This window comes from Quercus robur, chromosome 12 (assembly GCF_932294415.1).
Source record: "Quercus robur chromosome 12, dhQueRobu3.1, whole genome shotgun sequence".
Lineage (NCBI taxonomy): Eukaryota > Viridiplantae > Streptophyta > Magnoliopsida > Fagales > Fagaceae > Quercus > Quercus robur.
In genome coordinates this window covers 18243136-18268949 of record NC_065545.1, presented here as the reverse complement: position 1 = coordinate 18268949, position 25814 = coordinate 18243136, and the positions used below count along the sequence as shown (strand labels likewise).

Genomic DNA, 25814 nt, shown 5'->3' with positions numbered 1-25814 from the left:
GTAAACTATAATTAGACATGATTCTTAAAAATGAATAGGATATGGAGTAATTAAAAGAATTTATTGGTTAGTTGATTACATTGATAAATCATTCATTTAAATTTTAAACTCCAAAGTTCCTAACCTTTTTACAACATAAAAGACTAATTTCATTTTATTTCTTAGAGCATTCTCATCAAAAGTTGGAAAAAAAAAAAAAAAAAAAAAAGCTATTTTGACACATCCAAAAGACTACTTTATTATTTTAACACACCATTTTACAATTCAATGTACATCACATCTTCTATTCTTCAATAGCATTAAAAGAATATATACAAATATTAAAATAATATTAAAAAAACCAACAATATATAAAAATGCAAAATAAAAAACCCACCACCCCACATCCCACCGCACCAGTCACCACTGTCCATCACCCCACAACCCACCATCAAAGACACCAAAACCACCACATAAACACCCAACAAATCACACCGCCATTGCCAAATCGACCATCAAATCACACCACCTCAACAATCCATAACCCAAAATTGCCCATAGCACCACCACCCACAACCACAAACATAGCACATCAAAATCCATCCCAAATCTCACACCCACGACCTGATTAAGAGAGATCCGAAGGTGGGAGGTCGGAAGATGCAAGAAGGTTGTCGGTGCGACATGAGGGACAACGCTTCGAGGTCGGCGGCGAGTTGTGGAGAATGAAGCAGCGAGAGCTGTGGAGGACGACACAGCTTCAGACAAATATGGCTCCAATCTGGGTTTGGTTAGAGTAGGAAGCAAAGAGAGGCAAACAAAGATCTTGAGCAGGGAGGAGAGGGAAGAGAGAGAAAGAGAGAGAGAAGAAATGGCGGGAAAAGAGAGCAAAAATCCAGATGAGGAAAGAGAGAGAGTGTGTGTGAGTGAATAAATGAGAGAGATACGGGTCCACCGGAGTGAATAAACAAATAATAAAAAATTTTGTAACATGCTACAATGCGGTTCCATAAATGAAACTGCACTGTAGTATGTTGAAAATTTTTTTGAGATTTGAAACATCTCATGAAGTATGGATATTAGTGTTTGATATGCCAAATGCCAAATTTACACCTGATGCGAATGCTCTTATATTGTGTATTTCTAAGTTGGGACAAAATTTGGCAGCAATTTATAATCAACAAATAGCAGAATGCAGATCAATGCAAACCAAACTCTCACACCCCGAGAATGGCCTATTTCTTTTAACTTAAAAACCTCTGAAGAAAATAAAAATTAAATAAGTATTAAAGACCACAATTTCCCCAATCAGTACGGCAGGGCATAACATAACCTTTTTTTTTTTTTTTTATGTCAAGACTCCATTGTTGTGGCCTTTTACCATGATAATATTTCTCTTTTGTTTTTGGATATCTATATAAAAGTTCATACATCAAAAAAACAGTGTCCACATTATAGTTTGAATCACAGTAATGAGCGTTCCAAGTGAAATTGTATAATAACACTTTTTTTTTTTAATTTTATTTACACAAAAGAAAATGCCGGTGGAACGCCAAATACCGTAACTAGAAGATATCTTCAAAATTCTATATCTACTACATATATTTCTCCTATTTCCCATTAATGGATAATTCCTTCTGTTTCCGTTGGTGAACCAGGGATATAAGGAACAAAACCCCTCCCACCAAACACAGGACGCATGAAAGCATCGTCAAACTTTCGCCAATAGCAATGGACAGTGCGACTTGGGGTAGCCCAGAGCATTCGTAAACTAGATGGACGGGTAACGTTGGTACTTAAGTTACCTTCTGGTTCTTGCCCATTGATGCCAAGAAGTGGAAGATTCAAAGACTTTGACGATGACAAATCAGGGGATATTATGCCGCTTGAGTGTTTCTGTTGTGGTAGCAAGAACCTTACAATAGGCTTTGTCAATAATCCACCCACCTGAAATGTCCACAAATCAATGATAACTTGGAGAATGAACATGATAAATAAATCTAACAAAGAAAATCCTATCATAGCTATCATCTTTCAGAGACTACAAACGACATGCCAATACAATGGTCACAATTGCGCACAACAAATAACTTGCTGGATGGGCTAGGGCTGCAACTAGCCTTTATGATGTTCTAAATAGAAGCAAGCCCAATCCAAGGAACTAAACAGGAAAACTTGAAAATAAGGAGCTCATTAACAGAGAACTATCTAGTACCCCAGGATGATCTAGATATGACTTATTCAAGTATAAAAGGTAACATAAATGCTTTGGCCTCTGCTGGCTTCGGCCTCTGCTCTTTCTTTTATACAAGTTCCTTTTCACCAAAAAAAAAAAAACCACCTTTGTAGCATGGTGGTAATAATTCCCTAAACCAAGCACCACTCAACCCTATGGGGATCCCTTTGGGAGTGAGACTGCCACTTATGATCAAAGGCTGTGAAGTATACTGCAAAAGACTCTTGCTTTTGCCTATTGTAGATAAAAGGTCGTACCTACTACATAAGACTCTTGCTTTTGCAGGGACTATGAGAGAGGTGGTCAGTAAACAACCTTACCCCCAATTTTGGAGAACCTAATTCATGAGCTGAAACTCATGACACATCACTTGGGTGGAAGCACTTTTCATTGAACTAATGTCCAACCTCTTATCCACGTACAAAATGTCTATTAAAAGTTTAACCACATTAACCCAGTAGTGGAAATCACTATTAAAAGTTTAACCACATTAACCCAGTAGTGGAAATCACCGTGTTTAAATAACATAAATTGGAAATTATGGCAAGTACTAGAGAGCAGTCCAAAGTTTAGGACTTTTTAACCTCAGCGGAATGAGATCTCTTACCACAGTAGTGAAGAGAACGACTGTAATGGTGCTGGTGATCATGATTGCATTCCCTGGCAATTGAGTATGCCCTGAACTAGCAAACTGCACACATCATAATACAGACTTCATCAAATGTAAAAACCACCACAAATAAACAAAGATGACATTTTGTATCATGGTAAAGGATCCCCTCTAATTTCCTCCCATTTTTAGCCAGATAAGCAACACTTGGCATTCATTTGATTTTTAAATGCCACATATCTTACATCTAAATAAAAATTAGAAGGAATTGGAGGATTCAATGAGAGGGGATCTCATCCCATGTATCATTAATTTAGTTCTACGTATTGAAAACAGTAGGACCAATGAGAATATATAGTGTAGTAGGGTGAAAAATGCACCAAGAAACAAGGAAAATGACATCCTCACCACTAAAGCATACATCCCATTTTATGACTTACACACAAAGTGGAGTAACCTATGCATGTCCTAACTCCCTCAATGTGCAGGATGCCTTAACACTGGTGATGAGTAGCACAGTAAACTTGTCCCCATTTTACCTGATTATAAGCAAGTGCCACAGACACAGCACCTCGCATGAGTCCAGCCCACCATATGGTCACCTGTTTGAGTTATAATAAAGATTCATTGAGAATTCAGGGAGATGGGAAACTCAACACAATAATACCAAAGATACCACCTGCTGCTTAAATCTTATTTTGTTGCCCTGAGACTTCTTAGTTAAGTTGGATATAAAACATAGAGGGAATACAAAAGCTGCTCTTCCAATCAGAACCAACGCAAGCAATATCGAACTCACACCAACCGATGTCTTAGGACTGAAAATTAGAATGAAGATCCAGTTACAAAAAAGAAAAAAACAAGTTACATTGAAAAGCATTGTGATAAATATAAAAGAAATTTAACATTTTTATGATCCTAAAAACAAGGGGAACAACATATTTAGATTAAACAAGAGAAGAATAAGCTTGATTGCATTATCCTTTTGAACACTTGTATATATTACCTCTTGGAAGCAAATTCCCACTTCTCCATGTCCAAGGCATCCATACCAACATATAGGAAGATGAAAATCTCTAAGACAAATGATAATGTTGCAAAAGAATGCCTACACATAAATAGGAAAGGAAAAATAAGTGTTTTAATGATGTTCAGAAAAAACATATCATATGACGGGAGATGAAGGGGAGGGGGGGTTTGTGGGTCTCAAAAGTTTAAGAAACTATTTACAGAGTTAACATACTTAGTTGTGATTCTTGAACTTTCAGTCACATTATGCCAGGTGTAATGCGACATGACAATCCCACAAAAGAACACGGTAAGAATGCCACTTAAATAGAATAGCTGGAAAGTATTAACAATCATTAGAATACAAAGGTCAGTGACATAAAACCCAATAACTAGACCTGAAACAAAAGTTTCAGCTCAAGATTAAAAAATCTTACTTCAGCCATCATATACGAAAGGTAAGCCATTAGCATCATTAGAGCAACTTCACGATCAGTGGAGTGCCTACCAAAAAATTTTAATGACTTCAATTTCAAGTAAATAAATAAATATGTAAAAGAATAGGAACATATTGTATACAGTTTTTCTTTTTGATACAACAGAAGATCAGAAGTTCTTTTTTTTCTTCCTTTTTTTCAAAAGAGAATCACAACAATGAAATACCAGCACATCCAGTACACTGGTAATGAAAAAAAATAGTTTTAAAAGCTTCACATGCTAAAATTCATGGGCCTCCGAACAATTGCTATGCATATAAAACTTTAATTCATCCCACATTATTCAATGTTTCATAGAAAATAAATTATTGATTTTATGTTCCAAATTGATCATAATAATATTTAGAATACTAATTCCATATCTAAATTGTTCTCTATAGCCAAATATTGCCAAATAGCTGTTATAATCCAAGGTGCACCACACCAATCAATATAATAATACTGAACTACACCTAAAGTTCCCCAATCAAACTAAAGCATAACTTTTTTATACATCAAATAATACAACAGATCAATTGAATTAAATAATAAGCAAATCGCAATTCTTGCCCTTCGCTACCTGCCAAAGTACAACTTCTTTATTATGTATGCACTAAGCAATCCAACCTGCAAGTAAAAGATACAAAATGTCAATAAAAGATATAATTCCCTGTGCCTAATAAAATAACAAAAAAAAGAATATAAAAATACACTAAAACTAAAACTGCGTGGCTGCATCTCATACAACATCACTTTGGTCCCAAAAAAAACTGCATTCCAGAAGAATCTGAGGCTTAAGTAATTGGATCTCAATTACTACCATTGAATCTTTCCAATGAGAAAAGCCAAGTGATTCCCCCCCCCCCCCCCCACCCCCCCGGCCCTCTCCCAAAAAAAGGAAAAAATAAAACTAAAACCGCATGACTGCATCACATGCACCATCACCTTTTCTTTTTTGTTTTTTCTCTGTTTTCTTCTTCTTGTATCTTCTGGGTTTGCTCTATGTTCTTCATGCATAGAGTAGCCATTGTTATATATAACATTCTTACTTATCAAAAAAAAAGGATTTTTCTTCCAGAAAAACCTGGGGCTTAAGTAATTGGATTTCTATCACCATTGAATCTTCATGATATAGAAAGCCCAGTGATTAGAACTTCCCCCATACTCGGATGTTACCAAGAATTTCTACTCTCACCTCATTCAATGGAGCATATTAGTTTGCTAATTCATTTAGGATCCTTGCTAAGGTGAGCTAAATGGTCCCAGGAGCACGGAGAAACACAATTCATACAATTGTTAGCACACAGAATGAAAAAGGAGAATTTACGTTGTTGAACTTAAATAGCAGTAATAAGGCAGTGTAAACAATTGGAAAGATAAGCAAACATACATGCATGTGCAGTGTGCTCAAAAACACACAAAGGGGGGGAGAGAGAGAGAGAGAGGGACTTACTGCTACCCCCAGCACCGTGCTGGTGAAGAATAAAGATAAGAAATTGCCAATGAATTGCATGACATTGGTTGAGGTGATATGAGAAAGGTCAAATCTCTGAATTGCATTGAAAAGTACCACAGATGTGGCATCATTGAGTACACCTTCCCCAAAGACTACACTGTACAGGAAAGGTGTTTCTTCCTGATTAAGCACCTGCCATATCATAGGGGAGCTTTATAAGGAATGTTTATCTAGTTATTCACTAATTTCTAGCTATTGTACATAAAGCCAACACCTTGACAATACTTTTATACCTGTAATGTGCAAACAGAATCTGTAGCTGAGAATATAGCTCCAATTGCTACAAAAAATGAAGAGATGCAATATTTAGGACCGAGTCCAAAGAATAAAGCAGTACAAGGCATAACATATTTTAAGCTTTAAGTGAAGATATAACTTTTAAGAGGCAGGGGATTTTTTTGCAACCAATCATGGGTAGAGCAATGGAAATGGTATCATACACAGGCAATTAGAGAGAGAACATTAACGATAGCGCACATATTATTTGTTTTAGCAAAAAATTTACATAAACATAACCATGAATTTTAATGAGCCAAAGATTTCGAGTTTCAATGGGATTCATCAAAACACTTGTGCATGGGTTAAATTCCAACCCAATCCAGAGAGCAAAGAGGCATGCAGAGTCTGAACCCCAACTTCATATATGTTATCCAAAAGACCCAACACCCACAGAAAATCTACGTCTGCCAAGCGTTCATATGCAAATTAACAAAAGAAAGTGAGAGATTACCGAGATAATCTCCAACCTCCAGGAAGCCAATATCCAATTTTTTGAATAGCTGCATTGAACCTGGATCAAGATTCTGTAAGTTACAACATGACCAAAAAAAAGAGCATATTCTGAATCGATACCAATTAGGTAATATATATATATATGCATGTTAGCTAAATTACATCAAATAATGCAACATTTTATTGAAGACTGCATGTTGCCATATCCATCTGATGTAAGCATGCCTGCACATTCTCAACATACCTAGCGATATGATGGTAAAGGATATCAAAGTACCAACAGCACCAAACAAAGTGATTGTCATAAAGTTTCGGAAAAATTGCTTCTTTTTCACCTGAAACCTGAACAGGAAAGGATCTGGTCAGGAAACAAGGCACCAAAATTCAATCTTTGACATTCATAAATTTCTCTCCAATACCAGCATTAAAAAGACGATATGCACAATCCATCCAAAGTTCACACAAATTAATAAAATTGACTAAAATGAAGACCAGACGGCTAAAGATAACAGTTCAAACTCAAATATAAGCAAGGGGTATATAAATACTCAGCTAAGGAGGAAATTAGCTAAGCTTTATGTTGTTGTTGATTACGGTAGTCCATGAAAACAGATACAAGGGGTAAAGAGTTCAAAATGCAGAGATGTTCTAAAATCTAGAGTTTAAGGTCAAGGAGGAATATGAATAGGAACATCAGGAAGACTATTGCTGTTAATAATTTCAAGTTCATTAATTGAATGTATGGTTTGCTGACAGCAGTAGACACTGTACTTTCACAGTAACCTTTTATCTAGATTATGGGCTAAGTCTCAGAAGCTAAAAAGAGGAGGTAGGAAGAAAATAATCTGGAGCCTGCATCTTCCCCAATTACACTTCAAATCAAATTTGGAATGCAGACAAATAAATAAATGAACCATTCTTACTAGTCGCAAATAAAATGCAGCACGGCTACAACTCCATATAATATACTTAAACCTCCTAACAATAAACAGGAATTTAATCTTTCATAGAAATCAAATGTAATATTCAGAAGTAGCATCATTGAGATGTATTGAAAATGGCAAAAAGCATCAACCAAAAAGGTAAAGGTTGTGATAAAGAGAACCAAACTTACCCAGCATTAAAGATAATGGGTGGAAGAAGATATATAAAGAAGAGATCTTCACTAAAGACTAAGACGTGTGAGCTTTTTCCCTTAGTATTTAGTAGAATTACAATTCCAGTACAGAGACCCTGCAATCAACCCCAAAAACAATGACTCCACAGACGTCCATAATACTACATAAATCATGGGTAATTACAATCGAAACTAGCAAGCCACCAACTAATTGTATATCAGTTAGAGAAACTCACAATGGCAAGGGCAGTAATCGACTCAGTCATCCATCTACTCTTCTCTAGAAGATGCCCAATCACAATACAAGCAGTAAGAAGCAACACAAATAAAGTAATAGAATTGACCGAAGTTTCATTAGGGGAGGTCACACCCAAGTTCATAAAGAAAGAGCTCATACTGAAACCCATGAAGCCACTTCAATCTCAAATAGGCACAAGAAACTCTCTGTTCATAGACACAAAGATATACATAAATTCATAGGTATATTAAAAAAGTGAGTACCCCATTTTCCCATAATAACTATATACAAATTATAAACATACATGATGAAAATTTCAAATAAATATGAATATGAAACAATATAACATCAAATTATACCATTTTTATAAACCTAAAAGGCTAAAAAGATATGTGATTATACAACCAAACAATGCCCTCTATTTAAACATTTAAAAAAGAGTTCAAAAAATAAAACTGAATAATTCAGTTATTTTCAGTAGAAAACAAAAAAACATTTTTTTTTTCAGTCAAAAAGATGTGAATTAGAACAAAGAAGCAAAACCAAAATATCCTAAGCCTCAAAAAGTTTCTCTTTTGCGTTTGTTTTTTCTTAGATTCATTCCTTTTTCCTTCTATACTCAACCATTTCAGCTCTAAACGAATCAGAAGCAAAGAACAATAGAAAACTTAACGCCTACGCCATAGCTTTCTTTCCTTTTCATCCCTCACTTTCTGGGCAACCAAACACAAAAGCAACCTCAATATCGTTTTCACTAACTAACCAATTCAGCTCTCTTCCACCTTTTAAAAAAAAAAAAAAACAAAATCAAGCAAAATATAAATACAAATTAAGACCTAAGATTTCACATTCCCTTCTTTTTTTACTCTCTCTCATTCCCTGCGTTTTCTCAGCAACCAAAAACAAAAAAGCAAACTCAGAATCATTGCCGCTAACCAATTATCATAAACAAAACCATCAAACAAAAAAGCTTAAGACTTAACTTAAGATTTTACTTTCCTCCTTTTTTTTTTTCTCTTTACTCGATTTTCTCAACAACCAAACAAGAACTAAAGACTAATAAACTGAGAAAGAAAAAGAGAAAAATCTACCTACAAGTTGCTTCTCATGGTAATCTGTAGCGAATCTGAGCTTCTCTTTCTAGAGAGAGAGAGAGAGAGAGAGAGAACGAGTTGAGACTCTATCTAGAGAGAGAGAGCAATAAAGAAAAGTTGAAGCCCACGGCGCGAAAGGAAGGTGCGGTGAGATTTTTATACGGTGTGGTAACGAACACGGGAGGTAGATATTTTATCTGTTCATTTTCAACCGACAGATTTTGTGAATATCGAAAATCAAAATCAAACAATTTTAAAAGAAAGAACCTTTAATTTGTTTTTCTTTTCTTTTTTAAGAAAGAAAAAAAAATCTTTTAATTTGGTGGGGCCCTTTGTTGTTAAGTCTACGCTATCATGTTAATGTTAGTTAAATTAAGATTGTTGTTGTTAATGTTTTTTTGCCTCACGGGCAAGAAAAATCTGAATTGACTTTTTGACTCTTGGTAAGAACTGCTAATTTTGTCGACAACAGCCTGTCTCTTCGGATATTTCAAGAAAATGAAATTTTTATTGACTTTAATACTAATCTTAGGTGGCATATTGTTGCTAGTAGGAAAAAAATATACCATCTAAAATTTGTTGTGAAAATATTATGAATATGACGTTTCTTTAATATTTAGATAATGTTGTACTATGTCAATACCAACTAAATTCGATTTTTTTTTTAATTATTATTAATGACTAGTATAGTATTATCTATACCCCATTTTAAAACTTGGACATTCTAAGTTTAGAAGTATAATAGTATTTCTAAAAAAGAAAATGTAAAAATTGAATTTTATTCTTACATTTTTAGAATTTATTGGATAACTCCATTATGCAATAAATTACATTCTTAGAACTTTATCCCTTCATCTTTGAAATTAATATTTACCACCTTTTTTATACTTTTTCATCTACTTAACCGTTAATTGTCATTGTTTTGATCTCTACTTAAAATATTGATAATGTTATAAAATTCAATCAATTAATTTAGAATGAATGAATAATATTTTTTTTTAGGCTGAAAAAATGAATGAATATTACGAAATAAAAGTATTTAACTTTTTTTTATATAAAATTAATAGGATGTTGTCATGCAAGGGTTTTTTTTTCCATAATAAACAATAGATAACATGAAATAAAAATATTTGACTTCTTTTTTTTATAGGATGTTGTCATGTAAGTTGTGGGAGGGTAAGGTTTGAACACTAAATATTGCCAATTAGGTCCAACCAGAGGAGGAGGTGGGCCCAATGTCTCATCAACTTCGGCCCACCATGTTGATAAGAGCCCAGGTATTGAAACCGAAGAAATGAACCGCCCGAGGAGTCTAAGTAGCGAACACTCCTCGGGAGACTTTAGATAAGCCACCTGAGCCAGAAGACTGAAGACCGAGGAAAGAAGTAGAGATGTTCAGGTAAAGAAAACGGGAAGTTCCCATATAAAGTACCCATCACTTCCGCATTAAATACACTGTATACACTCAACCTACCACATTTAATGGCAGAATGACCCTTGAATACAGTTTTTACAGAGTTTCTAACTTGGATCGGGCTGTTGATTCCGACCCTCTACATAAGTGTTTTTTGTTTTTCTAATAAACAAATATCATTTTTAATGACGCAAAATTTGGTATCAGACATTCATGTTATAAATGTCATGCATTAGAAAACCAATAAGAAAAGGTGGAACATCCTTCAACCATATCTAATATTATAACTCTTTTTTCTTGTAAACTCGTGTATGGTCAATCTTCAAGCTACTGCATTGCTCTTAATTGAGTTTTTAATCTAATTAATAAACGATAGTTCTTGAAAAGTGTAAGTGGTATAATGTGCTCTTAATTATTGTTACAGTGTTCAAACCCCCCTTCCCTCCCGCCTCAAACTTATTGTAACTATTAAAAACAAGATAGTAATTTTTTTTTTTTTTTTTTTTTTTGCTGAATAAATACTTTATTACATAACTCAATATAGGGGAAATACAAAAAGGTTTGGACTTGAAACCATCTTTATCTAAAACTTTCACCATAGATAAAGGCAAAATGGAGATGGGAACTGGCCCAAACCAAGATACAAAAGCAGCCCATTGGACAAGAAGATGAGCAGGGACATTGCCCTCTCAATTTATAAAAGAGAAAGAAACATTTACAAAATTTTTTGTGAAATACAAAATATCATCAGATATGGGTTTGATACTCTAGTGAGGGACAAAATCTACATTCTTCAAGGGCTCAATAACATTTAGAGCATCACCTTCCAATATTATATTACTATAACCTTTCATAGCAGCACACCAAGTTGCTTTGGCTTCCCCTAGCAAAGAATTCCCTCGATCCAATTGTTTTGCCCATGCTAACAAAAGCTACTAGAGAAATAAATATAGGAACAAAATGGTAACAACTGAACTACCAGGTACCAAGTAGGTAAATTATCAAAAAATTCAAATTAAAATCCAGATTTAGAAGCTTTAATAATTTAACAGTTGGATCTCCTTTTCAAAGGAAAAAAAAAAAAAAAGATGCTAAATTGGTCCTTACACTACAATTTGATGTGACAAAATTCTAATAGAATTCTCTAGTAGCTTAAAAATTGGTGAGACATGCCAATTAAGATCTAATAATTTTATGAGAAATGTTATCTTGACTTATAAATAATACTAATCGCTAATCCATGCAATATACGAGATAGTTAAATAAAAATTAAAAGTATTTATTTTGCTTAAAGGTCTATGACCTGACTTAAAAAAATGTATTACTTGAAAATAAATGAAAATAAGAAAATTTTTTGTTCAATATAATGATTTATAAAAAAAAAAAATTCTCTCATATCATTGGTTTCGCATAACACATCCTAGCGTGGCCTATTTTATGGTCATGACTTCACACAATACTTAACTGCAATTAAATCTACTATCCACCACCAATCTAATTTACGTTATCATGATAGTAGATCTACAAATTGCATTTTTATATCCTCCATCATTTAGAAGGTAACTGAAATAATGATTGTATGTAATGTATAAATTTTATTCTTTTACAATATAAAATTATTAAAATAATTAAAATAAAATCTAATTTTCTAGAAATTTTTTGAAATAGAATTTTAAATTTCTTAAAACTTAGTTAATAGAGTTTTTATTTTACCTAAAAGTGAACCATCACAATTAATGAGAATTTAACAATTTGTTGCAAAGAGAAAAATAACCATAAGCCTAATTTTTATTTTAAATCATAGGATATTACAGTTAGATCTGCACAATGTGTAATACGTTAGTCCACTATGATAGTTCCGAATAATATCCTAATACCTATCTATATGAGTTTTCTTTTTAATGATGCCATAAATGATGGAGTTTAATAGAAGTCATTTAAGATCCAACGTATCCAATAATTAAAAAAAAAAAAAATTCAAAAGTCTTTTAATTGTAAAATTTTTTAATCATAAAATAGACTCTATCTAAACTCTAAAGGAAAGCATTCAAAATGATCACATCGTTGATATCATATCATGATGGTTGCAAATAACAATATTATTATACATGATTAATAGATGAACAATGAAACTGTGAATTAACAATTTAATAATTCAGATACCAAGTTTAAACTACAACAACACATATACAGAATATTCCAAATATTGGAATATACTTCTTCTGCAATTTTCATTATTCAATCAAAACCAGAACTTCAAAGATAATTCCAATTCGATTAAACCTAATAATTCACTTGCTACAAAAATTAAAAACTTAGATGGACACGTAGCGGAAAATTAGACTCTAATTAAAATCCAATTTAGGATATAATTGGTTACGCTCAATAATTCACTTGGCACACTAAATTAAAAATTAAATAAAACACGTGACGTAAAATTGAGAATCCAATTAAAATATAATTAAATTTTCTCTGAGCCTTATCTATTAAATTATTAATACATATATATATATATATATATATATATATAATGTCCTTTTTTTTTTTTTAACACAGGGAAACAAAAAGATACTATAGATTTCAACATGTTTTTTACACTAATCCACATCAAATAGGAGACGAGTCACATAAAAGGTGTTTTTTTTTTTTTTTTTTTTTTTTTTTTTTTTTTCAAGAAACTACCAAATAATCCTAGACAAAATGTATTATTTGGCAAAAAAAAAAGGCCCTTCGTCCTTTCTATGAAGTTTCTTAAGAGTGGATTTTTCTAATTTTGCCATTGAAATTTGAAAACCAATCACTTATTGGTTATTACCAATTTACCATAGTAGCGCTTTATTTTTTTGGTGTGTTTCCTGAAAAAGTAATGTCTCTCCTATTTTGGCAAGGAAAGGCCTTTTGATACTCATTCTATGTTTCTTTCTATGCATACATAAATAGTTTTCATTCAACCATAAAGCAAAGTATAATCGATCTAAAATAATAACTAGTATGTAAAAGAACAAGATACTGAGCCATCAATTTATATTTTATTTTTTGTCTCAAGAAAATTATTTTTTATTTATATTTTTTGGTTTCCACAAGAAGAAGTGAGCAATCTCAAGCCCAAGCAAAACCCATCTCAACTCACACGTGTGTTTACATATATAGAAATGTTCATATTCTAATTCAATTGTCTCATAAGTTAAAATTCTATCATATCTAACCTCCCTCCTAAAAAAAATAATAATAATAATAATAATAATAATAATAATAATAATAATAATAAATAAATAAAAGACCTCAGGTATTTGTATTTGCAAATTTTTGTATTTATTATTGGGAAATTACACAAAACCCTTGTGTGAGTTTTCCTTAAAACATGAAATTTTCTTGATATTTTGAATGTAATGCTTAATCATCTATTTTATTGTTTTATATATAAACCACTATATATATATATGTGTGTGTATTATATTAACATTCATAAATCTAAGGGATTAAGTATTTAGACAATTCTTGTAAAAAAAAAAGTATTTAGACAATTAACAGTTTACATATAGGCCTCATGTGGTCTATCAATCTATGAGTTACTAGTTTAAAGTCTTCTGCCCAATGTTTTTGGAGTCACCCTTAAAAAATTATCACAAGCAAATTGCCCTATGTCTATAGCGTGGAATAGTTTGATACTTATATGCTTTTAAAATAGACATCTCAAGTTATATGTTTTTAAAATAGACATCTCAAGTGCGCTGTAAATTAATTACTATCTCTCTATGCACAAAGTACTTAAGGATGTAGGACGGTATAAATGGCTTTAACTACAGAATTAGCAATATATTGTAACTATTTAGGATCATATGTAGCATCTTCCACGAGTATTTATCCCTTTTCAGTAGAATCCATCCGACATTCATGCCACCTCCTTAGAACTTAGAAGAAAAAGAAAAAGGAAAAGCAAAAAAAGAAAAGAAAAGAAAAAAAGAAGAAGTCTTTTGGGTCCTGGCCCAAAGATCCGAACTTTGACCCGAGCAATACCCGAGACATACCAAGCCAGTGGCCATTAGATAAAGGCATTCATCAAGACAACACAGTGGTCCTAGGGAACCCTTTTGGGACCACACACTGACACACAGACCAAACAAACCCTAACATGTTTCTGACGACTGTACTGTGATACCATTTTCTTTCTATGGTAACTGATGGGTATCACTCCCCTTTGGTTTTCTTGGCCTTAACAAGTTTCTGTAACAGTGCATTGCATTTTGAGGTTTGTTTGTTTGTTTGTTGGTTTGTTTCAATCTCTGTAAACTGCTGTTTATTTGTTGCAAACTTTTAATGTTTTCTTTTTATAGGGTGTTTGGTCTGTGATTTTTTGAGAGAAACTGCAAAATTTGGTTGCATTTGGCGGTTTAGTTCGTTACTTTTTGTTGGGTATTTTTGTGTTTTTGAATTTATTGGTCAAAATTCATAACTTTGGTTAAGTTTTGAGTTTATTTTGGATCTAAATTCTGGGTTTCTGTTGCTTGATTCTGGGTTCATGCCTTTTTTTAAAAATGAATTATGGTTGATTCACATTTTTTGGGGAAGAGAATTTGTGGTGATGGTTGGTCAAGATGATCAAATTGTGGATTTATAGCTTTTGGGGCTTCTAAGCTTTTGTTTACTGGTTTTTAATTCGTGAGAAATGTGGGTGTTTATGGCTTAGTGTTGTGTATATACCGGTTTTGGAGTGATTTTGATTTATTCTCATGGTTTAGGGGAAGAATTTGAGTTTGTCATTTTCATCTGAGTAAAGACTTTTGGATTTTGAGATTTGTGGGGTTTTTCATTAGTTTTACTAGGTCATATTTCTTTTCTTTTTTTTGATACTGAGGTCATATTTCATTATGTTGTGAGAAATGTGGGTTATTTGGAGGGATTGGGAATGTTTTGATATTAAGTTTTGTGTTATTTTAGATGTAGAAAGGTCAAGAACTAAAGAGACATAAAATGTCGTTTAAGAGTATCATTCAGGACATGAGAGGTGAGTTTGGGAGCATTTCTAGGAAAGGGTTTGAGGTGAAGTTTGTGTCTGGGATGAGATCCAGGTCGCACCGGGTGGTCCAGGATAGCTCTGCGGTGGCAACAATTGATGCTTTGAAGCAGAGCTGTTGGGTTAACTTGCCACCGGAACTTTTGAGGGATGTGCTAATAAGGATAGACACCTCTGAAGATACTTGGCCTCCCCGGAAAAATGTGGTTGCTTGTGCTGGTGTTTGCAGGAATTGGAGAGAAATCATGAAAGAAATTGTGAAATCCCCTGAGGTTTCTGGCAAGTTAACATTTCCAATCTCCTTGAAGCAGGTTTGAACATACATGAGTTGCTGCTTATGATTCAACCATGTTCCTCTTCATTGTGTTTTTACCTTATATTTGTTTCTTGTTATGATACAGTCGTATCTGTATGGTTTAGATGTTTACCATCATTGTAATTCCACAATTAGAAATGAAAATTTCACATGATGTACCTTCCTAGCTATTAAGAGCAGCAAGTGGATTTTCAAATTTGACTTTTTTTCCTTTCAATTTGTTTATAATGGATAGTGGGAACTGGTCTATAAACAATGACATTATTAGTTTCATTTGTCAGCAAAGATGTTGCCTCATAATCTTTTGGAATTTGGGGAGTCAGAAGGTTGGTTTTAATAGTTTGTCCAGTGTCCACCCAGTGGTGCTTGGAACCAGAAGCACAACATATGCTTGAGCTTTAGCTATTTGATCCACTGGTTGCATGATCCCACATACTAATGGGTTTAATTTAGAATAGGTCCTGTGATTTATATTTATAAAAAAAAGGTCATGCAATTTATAATGTTCTTTCTTTTGTGTACCAATTTCCTGCAACATTTTTTTAGAACGAAAATCCGTATACAACTATCAGTGTGATAATGGGGGAAGATCTGGGTTTGAAGAAAAAGTAGACATGGGCTCTCACTCTGTTATTATAAGAACTGTTTGGGGATGTTTGTGAGGAATCTGGAAATTATTAAATCAGAAAAGTTAGATTGCATATTGCTTAGAAGTTTGATAATCTGGGAAATTAGGCATTTTATAAATATCAATGCCTCTATGGTTCCAACCAAGCAATCAATGGAGACCTTTACATCAATGCATTCTGGTCCAGTGTCATTCAGATATTTGTTAAAACATTTTTTAGAATGCGATCCATCCACTCGCATTGTACACAGAAAAGAGGGGAATGAAAAAGAAAGTTATAGTCCATCAAGACAGAGAGTTATTGTCACAGGTGCAAAACATGGTTTTAAAAATGAAGCAAACTTTCATCTTTTCATAAAGTGAGACCAATGTAGATTACAACACTCAAGAGAGCTAAATGTAAAGTGGATTTAATTTTCTTTTTGTTTTGTGATATTAGTAAAACATTTGGCCAATATATTCCAAATCCATGTTAATTATGGGTTGATACATGATTTAACTTGAAACGGTTATGGTCAATTTCTCAGATCATGAACATGGATTTGGAATATATTGAATCTAAAGCATTAGATAAAAATGCCAATGAGCTCAACTTAAATGGTACCTCCTCCTCTTGTGAGAGTAAGTTGGAGGGTGAGGTTGAGGGTTCAAGATCCATTGGGTGCATGTGTTATTACCAATTAAAAAAAGCATTCCATTAAAAACAAAAAAAATTAATGTAGTCAGGGGAATGGCTTTATTAGCAGTAGCATTTGCCATTTTGGAGTGAATTGCTGCTTCTAAATGATGGTTAGTTTCTAAAGACTATCCAAGCCCTGCTTATATTTGTGATTCTTGAAATTTTGAATTTTGTTGCAAGTACTTCATGATGTTCGTATGTTAGCAAATACTGGATGCCAGCTATCCTCCTCAGAAAACCTTGCTATCAAGTATTTTCTTGTAAGGTTATAATCTTTATTGCATGTGGCCTTTTGTCATCCAGCTAACATTCAAAATCCTTGGTTATCTTTTTGCAGCCTGGCCCAAGGGACTCCCTCCTTCAGTGTTTCATCAAACGGAATCGTAGCAGCCAAACATATTATCTTTACCTCGGCTTAAATCAAGGTCAAATAACCAAACGTTTCTTCTTTTCAGTCTATGTTATATTTGATTTCACTTTTGTGAGATTAGTCTGATTGGTACAGAGTTAGGTTCCTACTAGAGAAGGAAAGGTTCAGCTTTTCTTTTAGTCTCATCTCTGAGCTGCTCTTTTGCATTTTTATCTTGGCAGCTTCAACTGATGATGGAAAGTTCCTTCTTGCTGCACGGAAGTGTCGACGTCCTACTCACACAGATTACATCATCTCTTTAAATTCTGATGATGTGTCAAAAGGGAGTAGCACCTATGTTGGAAAATTGAGGTATGTTGAGCTGGCATGACAGGACTGGTTCTTGTTTATCTTGTTGGCCTAAGTGTAAATTGCACTTTCTGTGATATAGATCGAACTTTCTGGGTGCCAAATTCAAAATATTTGATGCGCAACCACCACATGCTGGAGTGAAAGTCACCAAATGTCGTTCTACCAGGCTAATTAATAGACAAGTCACCCCCAAAGTCCCTCCTGGCAACTATTCCATTGCTCATATTTCATATGAGTTGAATGTCTTGGGCTCCAGGTATGAAAGATGGTGCTGAAGTACTTCTTTTTCTTCATAGAAAATGAAAAACAACACAGAACTGGCAACCGTCATCGTCAGTTACTACACTATATTCTCTATGTGAAAATGTGATTTTAATATTTTGGAAACCAGGGGTCCTAGAAGAATGCACTGTGTCATGGATGCCATTCCCAACTCTGCTGTTGAGCCAGGAGGTGTGGCTCCCACACCGACTGAATTCCTCCTTGGCAGTGTGGATAGTTTTCCATCCATCCCTTTCTTCAGATCAAAATCAATCCGGACAGATAGTTTCCGATCTGGACATTCATCTGTTCCAACTGAAGGAATGCTGGTCTTAAGGAACAAGGCCCCTAGGTGGCATGAACAACTCCAGTGCTGGTGTCTGAACTTCAATGGACGGGTGACTGTTGCTTCAGTTAAGAATTTTCAGCTGGTTGCTTCTACTGACAATGGAGTTGCTGGGCCAGAGCATGAGAATGTCATTCTCCAGTTTGGAAAGGTGGGAAAGGATGTATTCACAATGGATTATCAGTATCCAATCTCAGCTTTCCAAGCATTTGCCATATGTCTTAGCAGCTTTGACACAAAGATCGCTTGTGAATAAGTGACAAGCAGGTATGAATCTTGTTTCATTATATAAATTCTCTATATTTAATTTCTATATGAGTAGAAGCAAACAACAATAATAATTATAAAAATGTTATAGTACTAATATAATAGTATTTTTCCATGGTTGAGTGCCTTTTGCGTTGTCTGAAATCTGAATGTGCACAAGTAATCCAAAAGTTCAAAATAAGATAGTGTGTTTAAAATGAAATATTTATATTGTAATGTAGTGACTTGCCAATACAACTAACTGTCAATGTCGCAGTAGTTGTGAATCGTGTATGATTAGTTAAGAGTGTCTTTGACTTGAGCTTTTAATCTGAATAATGACAAATCTCCCCCACTAAATCTTTTAATGAGGTTGATTTTAGCTCTCACATGGAATAACAACTTACATTATAGGCTCCTTGGAACATAGTTCTAATCCAGAAATTTACTAATCCTCTATTGATAAAGTTCCTGAAATTTGTCTGACAGGTTGGAAGGCTAGTTGCAGCATGGGGCATCAGTCAACAAAAACTCAAGTCTCTAGTAATCCAGTAGCTTTCTTCAAGCTGCCATGTATGCATTTAGGATTTTTATTTCTTTTTCTTTTTTTCTTCTCTGTACATAAATTGTTGGTGTTACCAGCTAAACATGGTTATGCTGGTTGCCTTCTTGTTAACGTAAGTACATCTTTTGGGTCGTTTTGGTGCTTGTCTAGTGTATTTTGAGTGTGAGATATTGGACAGATACCTGAGTTGGGACTAGTTTGTGAGTTTCTTAATACTGTTCTTGTGTTCTAGAGGCTTTTTTTACCCTAATATAAATAGTGGTTATATCCTACTACCTGTTTAATTTTGTTGACACTGTTATGTTTATTAACAATTCCTTGACTTGATCTCATGTGTGTTTTATCTTCCTGTTGAAAGCTTTTTGTTGCAAATAAAAATGGAAAGAGTTCAGTAAACCATGTGCTTGTATTGTTGAAGCACGAATGCATCCACTTTTTATTATTATAGAAAATTAGTGTAACAGAACCAACTTCTTGTGTTTTATTTATTTATTTATTTTATTATAATTAAGATGTACAAATAATATGATTATTATACACAAATAGGGAATGTGTGATCCCATCAACTTTAATAGGGCGCCATGCTATAGTTTCTCCTATTCATGGTAGATATTATATCAAATAGAGCCGTGGCGGCTCCATATTTTTTATTTTAGGCGGGTCAATAGTGTTGCAAAATTGGAGGAAAATAAGTGAAAAAAAAAAAAGAGGTACTTCTCAAACTGTAACATCCAAGAATCATTTCGTTTCCCTTTTTCACAATCCAGAGTAAAAAAAAAAGGATATAAAGTGGAATATCATAAAACCAAACATTATTACATGGACTCAAGTAAAACATGAGCATTGCAGTATAGTAAAAATAAACCAATCAGAAACGTGGAGGCCCGCCAGGCCCTCCTGGGCCATATGGGCCACGGGCTCCGCCAAAGCAGTCTTGTAGCAACCAGCAACAGCATAGGCAGGATAATCTGCAGTCCCCACAGAGGAGGAAAAAAAAACACATATAACAAAATTTAGAATCAATGTCAGTCAATGGATAATCCAAAAGATAATAATTTATGCTAACCACCCAGATCCTTATAACTCAGTGGTCTTCCCTATAATTCAAAACTCTGTTGTAAGTATAAGAAAAAGGAAAAATTATACTAGTGAGGATAAAATGGCAAATTCAAAGTGATACTAATGTAATATAAGTCAGCATTATCTGCTGCTTACAAAAATCCTAGATGTAATAATTGCAAAAACTAAATACAAAAGGGAATTGTACTTCCTCTAAAAAAAAGAAAAGGGAATTGTACTTACACTGAAGATACCATGTTGCATAAACCATCAGCAAAACCACCAAAAAAGCCAGGTCCCCAACCAGGTCCTCCAGGTCCCCAACCAGGACCTCCAGGTCCAGGGCCCCAGCCTGGACCTCCAGGCCCACCCCAGCCAGGTCCTCCAGGACCACCCCATCCAGGTCCTCCAGGGCCGCCGCCCCCCCCAGCCACCGCCACCGCCACCCCAACCAGGCCCACCTCCACCATGACCGCCACCACCTCCCCCATGACCGCCTCCGCCACCACCTCCCCCATGACCGCCACCGCCACCACCTCCACCAGGTCCCATCTTTTGAGACTAGAGCTGAGTTCTACACAATTAGCACTAGTCTACCACCACAGCTGCAGCCTTCAATACCACCAAGAGAGATGCCAAAGCAAGAGATTTTAAAAGCCTTGAGATGCACCCGATTTTAGAAGAAACTTACGAAACTAGTCTGGTGGCACATATAAGAGAAGAAATCTATGCCGGAATATAGCTTTTGCCTTAGTCCTTAAGAATTCAGTATCAAGACTTTAATCTAAAAGCTTCGTGTGATAAAATGTACAGCCTTTCACATAGAAAGGCTGCCAGTCAAACATGCATCTAACCATGTTTCAAACCTACCATTCAAAGCTGCACTAGTCCGTCTATGATTTATCATTTATGTGTTTGAGCACAAGACAGGTGGGAAACAGCAATTACAATTGTGATAGATCATAAGATACAAGTTGCATATTGAGTATGGGTCATGCTCCTTCTACGGGGTGTCGGTATTGAATCCAAATCTTCTGTCTCACTCTTCCTGTTCCATTATATACTCCACAAATAAAAACATACCACATGCCCATCTATTTAATTAAATGTTAAATTTATGCCTGCTATTATTTCAATTTCTTAAAATAAATAAATAAATAAATAACCCATCATATTTAGGTAATTGAAATAATAAAAGACATAAATTTAGCATTTAATTAAATAGATGGACATATGACATGTTTTTATTTGTGGAGTATATAGTGAAGCAGGAAGAGTGGGATAGAAAATTTAGACTCGTCGGTACCCCTAATTTTTTTTGAATCTAAACCACACAATTCTATTGGCTTTAATCTCGACTGTTTAATTAAATTTAATGGTTACTAGTTGTCGGTAGAACATGTAAGCATATAAAAGCAACCAAATTTTTTTTGCGTTCCTTCAATTCTGATTTCTGAGGTGATCAAGGAAAGACGATGTCGATGCTCTTAAGAGTTGAGACTGCTTCTGCAAACTCCAAGATGGGCAAGGCAAGGTGTGAACTCTTTCTTCTTCTTCTTCTTCTTCTTCTTCTTCTTCTTTTTCAACGATCAGAATCACTTTTTTCTTCTTTCTTTCTTTTCATATGTGGTTTTTTTGTTTCTTGGATTTGAATGACTTCAGAACCCTAAACTCCCTAAGGATGTGGTTTTGGTGTTTGAATATCATTGATTTTAAATCCTTCACTAAAGCAAAATATTTGGGCTTTATTCTTTTAGTTTGGGATTTAGGCAAGTTGAAATCGAAAGTTTCAAACCAACATTTTAAACTTACTCTCATCTTCTCTAGATGTCAGATTTTGGGTTGCACTACTTTGCGCTTGATTGGATAGGATCATTTTATTTTAGTGACAACTCATAGCCAGGATATAGTTTTGATTACACAGATGATTTCTATATTTCAAAAATAAGATCATTTTTATTTAATATATGTCTTGCTCTATAATGGTCATGATTCTAAATGTTTTATGTTTCCACTGTTACAGAAAATGAGTTCCATGAGGAATTTGATAAATTGGGGGGGGGGGGGGGGGGGGGGGGGGTGGGGGGTCAAATCTCCTTTTTTTTCCTCGTTGTTTAGGTTTGGAAAAAGTTACAAAGGAAAATCCATAGGAATGGTATTCAACTATTTATTATCAACTGTAAACATTATATTATTTATGTCAACATCTTCCTCATACATAAATTCTCAATAGTCAAAATAGTTCTCAAAGCTGCAGTCCAAATGAACCTACTGTGATTTAGTTGACAAATTGTGGAGACCGTGTACTTAAATCACCAAGAAATTACTGGGAACATAAAGAATTTGATTATCTTAGTTGATTCATGTTGCTCAAATGTTGCCCATGAGATTTGATGAAAATTTGGTGGTGTGGTGTCACAAAGAAAAGAGATCTGGAGAGGCCAAGATGGTTAGAACTTAAGTGATTTGTTGGCCAGATGTGGTTACCAAAAACTAAAATGTCTCTTAGGGGGTAGACAACTTATATTATTATGTTTTCTCATTACATCTAGATTAACTTACTAAATAGTATGGTTTCAGTAAAGGCGTATGCTTCCTTAAACCTGGAGTATGCATGAAAAGTCATGTGGCATCAAGTGAGGGTTATTTCTTGAATTTTAGATTTGGTGTTGTTATTCTAGCAATTCTACCTAAGTAGAGCTTGGCCTTTGCTTGGTACTTGCAACTACATTGGCTGCATTGAGAATTAAAAGGTGTTGACAGATGCTGGTGCTCAACTGTCCTGATAACACTATACTGGTGAACACATGCCAAAGGGGCCCTGTTAGTGTTGGTCATTCAGAGTTAACTTGGAGTTTGCATGGTTAGAGACCTCTCTTATGGCTTTCATAAGGAATATCTTGAATAGGAATCTTGGACTTGCATTGAGAGTCTTACATGTTTTTTTTTTTAATTTTTTTTATTTATTTATTTTTTATGTCAAGTGTAAATTATTTTTAATTTTATGAGGCTTGATTCCCTTTCTCATTGGGTATGCTATTGCTATTAGAATTGGTCTTGCTACATTCCCCTTATTTTCCTATAGCTTTCATTTTTGGGATTTGTTACATCCAATGAGCAATTCAATTCCACTCTTTCCTTTTACCTTGGACTCACGCATATAATCTATGGTAAGCAAATATTGCAGGGTTTGCATGCAATCTGCCGGTTACAGAATTAGGAGTGGTTCCTACATAGTCTAAGAACATTAAAAATTTAATCCTGACTTTTTTTACTCTCTTTTCTAGTTTGTGGAGATTGATAACTAATTCCCACATAATGCTTTTTTCTGTTCAATAAACCGGATCCTTTAGTGACAATTCTTGAACATGGAATATTATTAGTGACTCAAATGGTAGGACTATTGGAATTTGATTTTGGAACAGTCTTGTCACATAACAAAAATAACATTTGTTACATTAGGTTCATGAGATTCTTTGGCAGCTCGTGCAATTGTGAACTGTAACATTTTTGGATTTTTATTTTACTCTTTCTAAATGAACCAAGCCAGCTAGAGTCTTTCTTGAGCCATATTGAAGAAATAGAGCTTTGTTCAATGTATTTGTCTTTGGGTAGGCTTTTCTGTATTTGTGGCGATCTAGAAGAAGTCTCCTTTTTTTTTTTTTTTTGGTTGAATAACTGCTTTGCTTTTGTTTTATGACACTATCGATTTTCAGCTGATGCCAATAAAACTTTAATGGAAATTTGCAGGTTGTGTAACATTGGTGTTTTCTCTGAAGGAAGCCTATTCAAATTACCCTGCTGGAACATGTACTTGCTTGGCAAAATCATGTCTGTATTCCTAGCAAGCTAATGCCACTAAGATGATGTAAAGCATATCTTAAAACATATATAAATAGATAAAAATAAACAATATATCCCTATTAATCTCACACATTAATGTTAATTAGAAAAATATAAACATCAAGAAAGTGACCTCAACTATGTTATTTTAGAGGGCGGTATGCCCTGAATGTGATGTGAGATATCAAGGGAGATACGTAGAAAGTTAATTGGTATATTCAAAGATTTATGGAAGAAACCAAGATAATTTTGGCTCTTTTTTTTTTTTTTTTTTTGGTTCTTATAAAGCATTTAGACACAACTTTGAAGTGGTCAGTTGTGATTAGTGGAGATAAAGTAATGGATTCATATAAAAGTAATTGTACATCATTCACATTTGACTACTTCATCAAATTATGGTAAAAGTTGTGGTCTTAGCACTTAAAAAAAAAAGTTGTGGTCTTAGAAGAGCCATTATGTTGGGAGCCACATATGTCTCTTGTGTGAAACAAATTCCTCCATCAGAAGAATGAGATGGTAGAGACCCTACCAACTTTTGTTTGATTCATGTTAATGAAGTGAATATTCAAGGGCAAAAAACATTAAAATAATCAAAGTTTGACCAAGACCACCATTTTGAGTCCTTCAATGCTATCACACTTTCATATATAAGAATCCTTAGAGTCTATTTGGAATCAGTTTATTTTGTTAAAACTGAAAACTTTTTATTGAAAGTATTGTAGATAGAGGTAAAAGTTAGCTGAAATAATACAGTGAGACCCATTAATAGTACCAAAAAGTGTAATGGGACCTATAAATAGTAACAAAAATAAGTTGAATAGTAAAATAAGCTGGCTTTTTAATTTAGAGGAAAACGCACACTTAGAGTCTATAAAACAACTTCATCAAGAAATACAAGAGCAAACATTATGTTTGAATTGCTTCTTCTCAAGTCGGGTGGATCCTTGAATGCTTGTTGATTCTCATTAGGTCGGGTTGATCATTTTTGTTAAAATTGGTTAATTGAGTTTAATTGTTTTTAACTTTACTATTAGTAATTATTGTGGTTTGGCTAATTTTTTGGGATATTTATTTTGTTTTAGATTTTAGATCTAAATTTTTTTTAATAGCTTTTAAAAGGAGGAAAATGCTAGAGCTACAAATTTTTTTTTTTTTTTTTTTTTGAAATTGCTATTGTGATGAGCGGTTATTAGTGAGTAAAAAAGTAACTTTAGTGGTGGGCCCAAATGTAAAAGTACTGTTGAATGTGATGTTGAAACAACACAATATGTGGATAGAACTGTGAAATGTAAGAAAATATTAGGGAACCACTAAATGTGACAAAAGAATTGTCACATGTGATGTTGGTACTGCCCAATGTGACTATGAAGCTGTCAAATGTGAGAAAAACATTAGAGCATCAACAAATGTGACAAAAGTATGGTCATTTTTTTAGGTTCTAAGCATATTTAAGTAATTTTTTAGGTTACGGAGTCATTTTGGTCATTTTTTAGGTTTTAGTGTCATTAAGTTATTTTTTAGGTTTTAAGGGTCTTCTGGTAATTTTAAAGGCTTTTGAAGGTGTTTTGGTCATTTTCAAGTATTATAGGGGTAATTTTGGTTATTGTCTTAGGTTTTTTGGTTATTTAGATAATTTTTTATGTTTTAGGGTAATTTCAGACATTTTTTTAGGTTTTAGGGTCATTCGGCTCATTTTTTAGGTTTTAAAGGTATTTT

The 25814-nt window shown here is 34.0% G+C and overlaps 3 protein-coding genes and 1 long non-coding RNA gene across 6 annotated transcripts; 2 read left to right on the top strand and 2 right to left on the bottom strand.

Annotated features, from left to right (window-relative positions):
* Positions 1 to 1362: 1362 nt before the first annotated feature.
* Positions 1363 to 9168, bottom strand: LOC126708640 (sodium/hydrogen exchanger 1-like). 2 transcript variants are annotated; one of them, XM_050408470.1, is made up of 15 exons: positions 9004 to 9168; positions 7911 to 8118; positions 7672 to 7790; positions 6802 to 6899; positions 6556 to 6615; positions 6059 to 6105; positions 5763 to 5957; positions 4890 to 4936; positions 4271 to 4337; positions 4069 to 4169; positions 3832 to 3933; positions 3505 to 3643; positions 3365 to 3427; positions 2823 to 2906; positions 1363 to 1926 (listed from the first exon to the last, which is right to left on the bottom strand). In XM_050408470.1, exons 2-15 carry the CDS (start codon positions 8079 to 8081, stop codon positions 1600 to 1602), a joined length of 1620 nt encoding a protein of 539 aa, XP_050264427.1. In that variant the 5' UTR covers positions 8082 to 8118; positions 9004 to 9168; the 3' UTR covers positions 1363 to 1599. The 2 variants fall into 2 exon arrangements, with proteins under 2 accessions (XP_050264427.1, XP_050264428.1); XM_050408471.1 differs by having other exon boundaries at positions 9008 to 9159.
* A 5316-nt stretch (positions 9169 to 14484) lies between these two features.
* Positions 14485 to 19468, top strand: LOC126710362 (tubby-like F-box protein 3). 2 transcript variants are annotated; one of them, XM_050410784.1, is made up of 7 exons: positions 14485 to 14669; positions 15359 to 15745; positions 17395 to 17482; positions 17649 to 17778; positions 17858 to 18034; positions 18170 to 18652; positions 19121 to 19468. In XM_050410784.1, the coding sequence occupies exons 2-6, from the start codon at positions 15392 to 15394 to the stop codon at positions 18639 to 18641; spliced, it is 1221 nt and encodes a 406-aa protein (XP_050266741.1). In that variant the 5' UTR covers positions 14485 to 14669; positions 15359 to 15391; the 3' UTR covers positions 18642 to 18652; positions 19121 to 19468. The 2 variants fall into 2 exon arrangements, with proteins under 2 accessions (XP_050266741.1, XP_050266742.1); XM_050410785.1 differs by having other exon boundaries at positions 14490 to 14669; positions 14755 to 15745.
* Positions 19469 to 19965: 497 nt separating this feature from the next.
* Positions 19966 to 21154, bottom strand: LOC126710363 (uncharacterized). Its single transcript, XM_050410786.1, has 2 exons — positions 20499 to 21154; positions 19966 to 20164 (listed from the first exon to the last, which is right to left on the bottom strand). Exons 1-2 carry the CDS (start codon positions 20771 to 20773, stop codon positions 20065 to 20067), a joined length of 375 nt encoding a protein of 124 aa, XP_050266743.1. The 5' UTR covers positions 20774 to 21154; the 3' UTR covers positions 19966 to 20064.
* Positions 21155 to 21438: 284 nt separating this feature from the next.
* Positions 21439 to 24353, top strand: LOC126710009 (uncharacterized). The gene is made up of 2 exons (XR_007649550.1): positions 21439 to 21789; positions 24006 to 24353. It is a non-coding gene; the product is annotated as an uncharacterized LOC126710009 (long non-coding RNA).
* The last annotated feature ends 1461 nt before the right edge of the window (positions 24354 to 25814 follow it).